Source organism: Rhineura floridana, chromosome 3, assembly GCF_030035675.1.
Source record: "Rhineura floridana isolate rRhiFlo1 chromosome 3, rRhiFlo1.hap2, whole genome shotgun sequence".
In the NCBI taxonomy this organism is placed as follows: domain Eukaryota; kingdom Metazoa; phylum Chordata; class Lepidosauria; order Squamata; family Rhineuridae; genus Rhineura; species Rhineura floridana.
In genome coordinates, this window is record NC_084482.1 from 164,374,707 (window position 1) to 164,385,018 (window position 10,312).

The following is a 10,312-nucleotide window of genomic DNA, read 5'->3' on the forward strand; positions in this document are numbered from 1 at the left end:
CTGCCCCCAATTTCCCTTGTGTTAGCATTCGGAGCCTAATACTCAACAGGCTTCGCGTCCCGTTGAATTAGACAGTGCTAAGCCAACGTCCACCCAACAATTCCAGCTTGGATTTTGGATCAGGTTGCTTTTCTGTTTCTGGATAGCAGGGATGGGAAATTGTTGGCCACCAGGTGTTGTTAGACTTCAGCTCCCATCAGCCCCAAACACCATGGCCAGTGGTGAGGGATGATGGGAGCTGCAGTCCAACAACATATGGAGGGCTATATGTTTCCCACCACTATTGTATAGCATTAATCCATGGATATGGTGGATAATATAGACAATATTTTATTATTACAATCAAAGGGTTCCTCAACTACAAAGAGAAGCAGTACTTGTGTTCCACAGGAAAAGAATTTTATTAAGTATTTTTTTAAAACAACTACATAACATTTACTCTGATAAAAATATTTACAATATTCCCACATTCAAGAAGGTGCCAAAAATATAAACACTTTACCTCTCCCTAGAGGAAGAGCAAAACATTATCCTCATTAAAAAGAAAAACAGGAATACATTCATATTTCCCACTTTCTTTGTACTCAAGTAGTTTTACAAATAGACATCTGAAACATTTTATTTTACATATCCATATAATATATATTTATATGTACACATTTATAACAGATCTTTACAAATAAAGGCAACAACTGTGTACAAAAAATAACATACAATAAAATAAATGGTCAAACACAATCTGCAGTTGAACATAGTGCATTCTAGTAGTTGGTGCAATAGCGCAAAGAGAATTCATAAGATAGTAGTTCTATGAATCTCTCAAACCTACTCAGATGACACTACCATAGGACATGGATTATTATTATTAACATTGTTTTAAATAGCCAAAATCAAATGGGGGTATTCATCAGTGCAGAATGTGCTCCACCTAGGGTAGATTTTGGGGCTCCTCTAGATGATGGTGTCTCACACTATTTGGTGTAGTGCTGTAGCACACAACTGTGAGCACAGGAAGTAACCCAGAGAAAATTGGGCAACTCTTCCACTGTGACACTCCAGCAGTGAATACGGCAACCCAACTGTGCAAACTTCATAGCCCACGCTAGCCACAACCAGCCCCAGGGGGCTGAAGAACGTATCTGTAGGGATATGATGCATCAAAACAGTACATCTGGTCTCCATGAGTGCACATGGCCATCTCTGATATTGCCACCTAGGCAAGAGACCAGTATATGCCAGAGGGGAAACCCTCAAACCATCGCTTTCTGTTTCTTTGTTTAAAAATGGGCTCTAGTTCAGACGAGGGAGAAAAAAGGGTTGTTAGGTTGGGAGTGTTATTTTGACTTTTTGATGCTTTCCCCCTGTACCATGCTCAGTCTGTACCATAGCCAAGCCTACAGGCCTGCTTTTTGTTTCGTTGCAAAACCTAGTCTCCTGAGCATCAGGAAAGAAGCAGACTGCTCTGAGAGAGGGAGGGAGGGAGAGGGAGACGGGGAGAGGGAGAGAGAGAGAGAGAGAGAGAGAGAGAGAGAGAGAGAGAGAGAGAGAGAGAGAGAGACTGATGGGCCCCAGGGAAGTGCTTGGCTTTGCCAGGTCTGCTACCAGACTGCAAGAACTATCTGAGTAAGGCCTCCATCCTGGCAATTGTAACATTCCTTATGCTGTTTACAGTGGAATTTGGAAGAAGAAAGTTACACACCAAAGTTACTATGGACATGAAACTCCCTTACATAACAGCCAGATTCAGAACAAATTCTGAACGGACTTCAGAGAATATCACTCTGCTGACATCCTTGCAACATAACTGGAACCAGAGTGAAACAGCTGGTGGCAGGCCATTCCATTGTAAAAATACCAGCCTGATATGGTTTTATGCTAGTCAGAGCTAGACCATACCATCACCTCTCTCTTCAGCCAATCCCCTTTTCTATGGACTAATCCCAGAGGTTCCTGTCTAGCAGTTATGAGAAGCAACGTCTAGTGTGAGAAACAAGGACACACAGGGCACTCCTGAAGAATGCTCCCACTTGCAGTAGTCCCTATCCAGTAGCTCATGCAACACAAAATTTCCAAGCAGCATCTAAAAAGGAAATAATGTGTGTATTCAGCAGAAATGTGATGAGAATTCAGTCTCAATTTCCCTGAATCACTTACTGTGCTCTACTAGCCAGTGACTGCTACAAGCAGGACTCATACCAATGCTTCAATAGCCATACATGTATGAAGGTATGCGAGTGTTAAGAGATTTTGAACATTGGCAGCAGCAAGGTGGGGGAAGCCACTCTTTTTGACTCCAGCTCTTGTCTCTTTTACTATGAAAAGTCCTCATGAAAAGTGCCACATTTTTATATTCACAGACCCTAAATCCACCTAAAATTTTAGTTTTCATTCACAGCTTCGAAATATATTCCTAGCCGACTAAGTCAGGTGTTACTCTGTAGATGGCAGAAAGTAAAAAGCAGATCAGCATATTTTAAAATAATAATAATAATAATAATAAAAAGCAACAAGAACCCTCTCCTTGGTTTAACCAAGTTGGGTGTATCTCTGAAGTCTTTCCTAAATTTCCTGGGCAGTCAAAACAAGGGATGACTCAGCTTCTCTACACATAAAATGATTGTTGATCTTCCCCTCTCCTTGCTTCTCAGCTCAGCTAGTTTACGTGTGTGTGTGTGATGGGAACCCTGAAATAATCTCAATAAAAAGTCACTCTATGTTCAGTCTTTGGTTTCCAAATTCAAAGGAGACATTTGCTTCAAAGCTTGAAGCAGAGCAGTAGAGTCCATAGGGGAACGGGATTGTACTGGCGAAGGGAGTCGCTGAGGCATTAGTAAAGGAGAAGAAATTTTATCTGGGTTCATTAAGCCTGAAAGTGCTGCAGTGGAAGCTGGGAGGCTTGGATACAAGAGCGGCACAGAAGCCGGGTACCAGCACTTCTCCAGCATAGGCAGGTAGGCTGTCGCCGAGGGTGGAATCAAATAGAAAGGCACACACAGAGGAGGCTGGTGAGCATGAGGGCCCAAGAAACTGCTTGAAGGGCCAAGCATATCACTGCTAAAATGGTCTTCATCCTCTGACATTTCCATCCTGGTCCTTTTGGCTGGTGGGTCCTCATTCTCTTGTTTGATAGAACTGATTCTCTCTTGGACACTGTACTTGAGTTCAGTGTCCTTTTTAAAATACTGCTGATCAGATTTTGAGTCACTTTTTTCCAGTTCTCCCCCATATCCACTGTCTGTGTCTGTGTCGCTGCCACTCTGCTCTCCGCTAGAGTGGGCAAAAGTCCTCTGAATCACAGGGACACAGTTTTTCCCATGTGCCTCAGCAGCCTTGGTCAGAGTGCCAGACTTTTCCTTGAGGTCCATGTGTTTAGGGGAAGTGTCCCCGGTCTTTCTGCTGGTTCCACTCTGAAGAACCTCAGAGGCTATTCTGTGTAAGTGGCTGATGAGCTGGGAAGATTTCAGTTCCTTGCTGTTATCATGTTTGGCCACGTACTGCAACACTTCTTTGGCACACATTTGGAAACCAGACCGAAACACCTCCTGGCTAGAATCAAGGCTCCTCGGTGGCAGTTCATCTGAGGAAATACCAGCAGAAAGAAGTTGAAACTCAATATAATAGGAAAGGGTAAATAAAAGGGTAAATCAGTAATTATAAGCCACAGTTTCATGTATGTTTACTCAGAAGTAAGTCCCACTTGTGTTCATTGTGGCTTACTGCCTGGCAAGTGTGCATAGGGTTGTAACCTGAGATTCTGTAAAGTCCCTCTTTTGGGACCAGTACTTGAGAAAACAGCTTACTTTGGCTGGGTAACTATTTGGACCCACAAAGGTGAAATTCAGGCTTCGCTCAAGTCAACAGGAAGACTTCCATTGTTTTGGAATTTCACCTCCAGTCTAACAGGAGCCTTTAAAGTCCAACAAACAAAAAACTCATACAAGTCTCCAGTGTGATGGGTGGGCATGGAATGAAAATAAACCTTTTCTAGTGTCCTCCTTGAGTTTTGGTCAGATGCTTTAGCTTTGGTGTAAGCAAGCAAAGTGCCCCTGAAGTGCTCACACCACTTCAGACTTCAGTGGGGCAGCTGATCTAATAAGAGCCATGTCACACTTGCCCCTTGAAGTGCTCCACAGTAGAGCTGTAATGTCTAGAGCAGTTCACTGCATAGCTCTTCCCCCATTACATGGGAAAACTCTAGGTACTTGCTTGGACATTCCTGGTGGCAGCTCACAATGGCACAGAGCAGGGATGGAAAACATGAGGACCTCCAGAGGTTGTTGGACTCCCATCACCCCAGCCAGCATGGCCACCAGCTAGAGATGAATGAAATCCAACATCATCTGGAGGACCACAGGCTCCCCATCCCTGGCACAGACACTGCTCATATATTAGTGGCAATTCACTTGATAAGCAATTTTGGATGTAACAACCACTACAGAGTCTTCTTGTCACAGGAAATCATTTTGCAGAGGGATGGTTGTTACATTTTAAGCTAGAGAGATGGGGCAAAGGTGTAAGAAGAAAAAAGGACTTGTCATAAAAACCACAAAGACTAGGTAGGGAAAAAAGTTAAAGGACAGCAGAAGACGCAGAGTAAGATTAAGCTGGAGAAGCAAGCTGTGTGCAGAGCCTTGAAGGAGGAGGTGGAGGAGGGAAGCATCTTGAATGTTAAGAGGTGCAGAAGCTATTCCAGGCTTCTAGGCTGCTGGAGAACCATACTGGGAAAAACAGCCCTCGCTAGAAGTCCTCGTCCGGGCCTGAAAGTGATACAGCATTTGGCAGATGAACCTTTTTTTAATTAAAAAAATCTGATCAAATCTCAAATAAAGGGCTTGTTCTGAATGAAAAGGACAGAGGATGAAAAGGTAAGAGACATATTTTATATATTCTCCTCCTCCTCAAAAAAAAAAAAAAAAAAAAAAAGGCAAGAGAAGAATCAGGGTTCTCTCTGCCTGGAGCAGTTCCACTAAAATCAATAGGAATACTCAGATGTGTGTATGATTAGCAGAAGAAGATTTGGAAGATGTTAGCGGCATGCATAAAAGTGTCAGAAAGAAGGCCATTGCAAGTGCCAGGGCTTTCCTTGTCAAAGTAACAGCATGATCAGAGTACTCACCAGCATGTAGACCTTCCTGGAGAGCAATGATCTGCTGTTGCTGTTGTTCAATGAGATTTGTTAGTGCTTTCACATGCTTCAAGGTAAGTTCGAGAACAACAGCTTTTTCCAAGTGTCCTAATGTCTGAGAAGGAGGGGGGAAATGGTTGAGTTGATGATAACTGGGAGGGGGGGGGAACTGAGCCTATACACAAGATTGATAATGACATGACAGTGATTCAATGAAACTGGTTTTTATTTCAACTGAGAGCTTGAAAGAACATGTTTCATGTATCTGTTTAGCTGCCCCTGCTGGCACCTTAATCCTAAAATGGGGAATTCCAACATAAGGTTTTTCCTTAACTGTGACAAAATAGGGGAACTCAAAAGATCTGAAACAGACAAAACTGATTTCCTAAGCAACCCTGAATAATAATTTAGGCAATTTGTTTCTCCCTTTGAAAAAATCACCTTGTATGCATAATTTGCAGTCCTTAATACCACAGAACAGCAGTTGCTTGGAGCCATGATCTAAACCAGCTTTCCCCAAACTGGTGCCTTCAAGATGTTTTAGACCACAACTCCCATCAGCTCGAGCCAGCATGGTCAATAGTCAGGGATGATCGAAGTTGGAATCCAATAACATCTGGAGAGCACCAGGTTGGGGAAGGCTAGTCTAAAAAGAATGGAGCTCTCTGAAACCACAGGATCCAAAGCAGTAACATAATAATATGAAAAGAGATCACCACCAAATCCACATTAAACGCTATTCAGTCAGCTTCAAAATAAATCTTTTATCTAATCCCTCTTGTTTTTAATGTGTCATTTGGTCCAATTCATACATGCAAATTCTTGAAAAACTGATCACCTTGGAAACAAAAACAAGTACTAGCAGGTGACTCAAAGTGGCAAACCAAACCCTGAAATGCAATCCTCTCCAACTAGATATGCAGTACTCTAGGAAACCTGTAGATGGCACTTTTAGCTGCACAAAAATCTATTAAACCCCACACGCTCCCCAAACGAAGAGCGTTTGGACAGTGGCCAGATTTTCACTTACTGTAAGTTTGAGATGTTCTGGTAAGAGATCTTTCAGCTGGGCAATGCATTCATTAATCCTATCACGTCTTTTCTTCTCTATCAGCCTGTGGGGCAACTTATAGGTCTCCTGGAGAAAAAACAATTGCATCATGTTAAATGGAAAGTGCTTCCTAACACTATGGAGACAACCTTCTCTAAGGGGTTCTAAATTAAAAAAACTGTCGAACTATGATGGAAGAAGGAAGTAATATTTCTTTAAGTCAGAAGCCAAAATCCTCTAAGTATCACACAACCAGGGGTTTATATCAGAATATTTATGCATTTTGGTGATCCCCAGAAAAGTGCTGCATTGTAGTAGCACTGGATTATTAATGGATTATTTTAGGCTATGAAAATAAAGTAAATTTATCTAGCAGAATAGTTTTTCTAAAATCTTCTCAAAAATTTCCCACCCTAAAGGTAAAGGTGTCCCTGCACTTATAGTGCAAGTCGTTTCTGACTCTTAGGGTGACGTCTTGCGACGTTTACTAGGCAGACCGTATATATGGGGTAGGATTGCCAGTTCCTTCCCTGGCCTTTCTTTACCCCCAGCATATTCCGGGTACTCATTTTACCGACCACAGATGGATGGAAGGCTGAGTGGACCTCGACCCCTTTTACCGGAGATTCGACTTCCTCCTTTCGTTGGAATTGAACTCAGGCTGTGAGCAGAGCTTCGGCTGCGTTACCGCCGCTTACCACTCTGCGCCATGGAGGATCTTTTTAGGGTCTCCCACCCTAAAAAGGTATAATTCTTCAAAAAAAAATTATTGGAAATGAAACACCTCTGTGTGTGTGTGTTTTAAATCCAAAATATATTTTTCAGGACAACTTCTTTATAATAGAATCCTAAGTGTGCATTAAACCATCTCAAAGCAGGCAAAAAGTATTCACAAAAATGCAAATAAATAAATAAAAATGCTTGGATTTACCTTACTGTCATCACCCCTTTTTAACCCTCTTCTGGGCTTGTAAACTTGATAAATATGAGCAAAATCCAACCTATAGATTACAACAGTAACAAATCATTATATTATTGACAATCAGTCAGGCAACACCCCCAACCTACTGAAATAGTAGGTGCCATTCAGGAGAAGATTCAGATGCTGCTATCCAAACCCAGACTGACCAGATTGGTCTGGGAAGAAATTGGCACCACAAGCCTACAACAGGTCTGCTCACAAGTGAAGCCCATTGGCTTCAATGGTATTTACTCCCAAACCAAATTCAGGATTGCAGCCTTAATTTTTTTAAAACATTTTTTTAAAATGTCCATGAGATACTTTGGTAGTTGCCTTACCCTGACATTTCGTTGCTCTCTAGGGCAGCCAGCTTGCTTAGGCAAGGTGGAGGAGGCTGAGCACTGGGGATCCTTTCCATTTAAACCCTGGGCTTCTTTTCCCGGGTTCCTTTTTCCAACCCAAGTTCTCTCCTGGGGTAAAGTCAGGCTGGCTGGCTGGCACACCGTTTCGTCTCACTGCGAATCCAGTGACAGAGCCGGGATCTCCTCCTCCACGGCCACCACCCCCAGCAGCTGAGCACTGGAGAGTCGCTGGGAAAAGAAGAGACGCCGCGGAGGGTGACAGTCTCCTGAGGGCTGATGAGAGTCGGACACCAGAGCTCAGTTAGCAGTGGCTGCTGCTTCTCATGTCCTTCCACTTTGCAGCAATCGGTGGCTGTCAAGGGGCAAGCTGGTGCTGAGGAGTAATTGGAAGGCTGCAGGCTGGGTTAAATGTGAGCGAGTGGGTGGACTGGAGCTACGTGTTCTACCCTGTGACTCCAGGCACATCTGGCTGCTACCGGAGGGAGGGACAGACCTGCCTTCTCCTCCATCACATGAGCCTCACGTGTTGGACAACGCTCCAGCCTCCCGCCCGCCCGCCCGCCCGCTCCCTCCTGGCCACACAGGCCGGCAAAGGAAAGCTGCAGCAGCAGCGGCAGCCGTTGCTGACAAAACGTGATGGGGTGATCCCTCTCTCTCTCTCTCCCCCGCCCCCCTTGCCCTGAGTCCTGGCTCTTCTCCTGCTGCCGGCTTTGGTGCGTGCCTGCACTCGGCGCGGAGTGCATCGCTGGGTGGAGGCAGGTGGGGAAGCCAGGCTATCCCCGCACGTGGGGCTAAGAGGCTCCGGGGAGATACCAGGGCTCAGATCTGCCTGGTGTATGTGCGTGTGTGTGGGAAGCTCTGAGCCCTTCAGCGCTGATCCAGTTCTTAGATTGGGGCGGGGGTGATTATGCATAGTCCATGGTGACCAGAAGACACTTTGGACATGCTCAAAGACGCTTTCCTCTTGATTGGGACCTTTACCGAGTCTGAGCCCTGGTGTTGAAAACCTATTTTAGGGTTGCGCGCTGGTGAGGCCTGGCACAAATTAAGCCCTGCCTTGCCCTTTCTCCCTTGCTCCATTTAGTGCTACAAGGTGAAACTTCCAAAAATAAGGAACATCCGAGCTGTGCAGTGCAGTGCAATGGACTCCGGTTCAGAGAGAGAAGCAGCCTTTTAGTTCTGAAAAAGGGCCAAGGCTCTTGGCAGCTGCACCCTTTCCAAGGGAAGCTTAACCCCCTTGATCCTATATGTGAGTGATGAGCAGGCTGGGTTCTGCCCATGCTTAAGATTGCTTCATATATATCCCAGGGCTCAGTCTTGGCATTAGAAATATTTTCCAGGGTTGTGCCTTGACTTAAATCTGACGAGTAAGGTACTCCCCATGGTATTTTTTCAGCTGGTGTGATCTTCAGGAACACGAAGCCTTTGATCCACCCAGGTTATAGGTACTTAAGGATATAGATAAGTTTTCTCCAAAGGGGCAAATTGCAGTTGTGTGTGTGTTTGGGTGTGTATGCTTTTTATAAAGCAAATGGCATAAAGAGTCAGTGTGGTGTAGTGGTTAGAGTGTTGGACTAGGATTTGGGAGACCAGGGTTCAAATCCCCACTCAGCCATGTAGCTCAATATGTGACCTTGCACCAGTTACTGCCTCTCAGCCGAACCTACCTCACAGAGTTGTTGTGGTGATTAAATAAGGATGAGGCGAACCATGTATACCACCTTGAGCTCCTTGTAGAAAAGGTGGAATATATATGCAATAAATAAAAAAGGGGGAGGGCTGCTGTTATAACCAAGCACCACAGTCCCAATCTGAAGTGGGGTTACCTTATGGCTGCTTTTTACAAAAATGTTATGAGAAATCTGATTATAGATCTCCATCTCATCTAATTTGGCCAAATGGGGCCCTACTCACCCCTATATTCACAACTTTTTTTTAATGAACTACAACAATGCCCCATCTCATTTGCGATACAATCTTTTGATATATGGATCCTCCACCCCAGTATAGATGTATATAGAATATAGATGTAGCTAGCTCCTTCAGGAGGATGCTGGGCTCCACTGGGAAAAAAAGGCAGGATATAAATTCAATCAATAATATCGGATATAGGACTAACTTGTACTTTCTTCTGGGCTGTTGGCAGAAAGGCAAGATAATGGTGATAGCAGCCGCAACAGCAATGTGCTGAGAGACCCTACTGTGTGCTTTAAATGCAAATTTTAAGAGAATCATCCATGTGTTCCTGGTGAAATTTAAAAGCCAACTATAGTGCCTTTAAGAACTCTTGTACAGCTAGTGTTGCTATGGAGAGTCCCTTGCCCCTGCAGAATTCTACCGTTACAGGAACTTAAGTGTTAAGTTCACTTTAGGAAAATCAAGATAGTGTTGCAGATGGTTGCAGGAAGTGAAGTCACTCCTTCTGTCTTAAACATAAAAGGTGATCTACAATATCATAATCAAAGGCAACACTCACCATTGCTCTCTACTTGGAGAATGTATGTATGCATGCATGTATTTGCAGATTATAATGGTTCCCAAAGTGGTATACAATAAAGTTAAAAATTTAAAAACAATTCACAGTTAATATAATTCAAATCAGACAAAACACATGGGATGGGCATTCCCACCAAAGTTGGAGAAATGACAACACGGGAAGTTGTTACCACAAAAATTAACCTGGGACAAGAAAGCGCACTATACAGTTAAAGCACAAGACTTTCCCCAAAGAATCCTGAAAACTCTGTAGTTTATCAAGGGTACTGGGAACTGTAGCTCTGCGAGGGGTATTACCGTTCCTAGGAGTCTTAGGG

At 43.9% G+C, this 10,312-nt stretch overlaps 1 protein-coding gene across 1 annotated transcript; it reads right to left on the minus strand.

Moving 5' to 3' along the window:
• Nucleotides 1–377: 377 nt before the first annotated feature.
• BHLHE40 (basic helix-loop-helix family member e40) lies at nt 378–7,971 on the minus strand. The gene is made up of 5 exons (XM_061618548.1): nt 7,476–7,971; nt 7,108–7,177; nt 6,156–6,263; nt 5,117–5,240; nt 378–3,577 (listed from the first exon to the last, which is right to left on the minus strand). The coding sequence occupies exons 1-5, from the start codon at nt 7,553–7,555 to the stop codon at nt 2,718–2,720; spliced, it is 1,242 nt and encodes a 413-aa protein (XP_061474532.1). The 5' UTR covers nt 7,556–7,971; the 3' UTR covers nt 378–2,717.
• Nucleotides 7,972–10,312: the final 2,341 nt, after the last annotated feature.

Bases quoted from the DNA above. Each gene is read 5' to 3' on its own strand.
- BHLHE40 (XM_061618548.1), bottom strand. From the start codon at position 7,555: ATGGAAAGGATCCCCAGTGCTCAGCCTCCTCCACCTTGCCTAAGCAAG. The intron at 6,264-7,107 runs GTAAATCCAAGC...TTTTTTCTCCAG, and splicing joins AAAGGGGTGATGACAGTAAG to GAGACCTATAAGTTGCCCCA. The intron at 5,241-6,155 runs GTAAGTGAAAAT...CCTCCTTCTCAG, and splicing joins CAGAACATCTCAAACTTACA to ACATTAGGACACTTGGAAAA.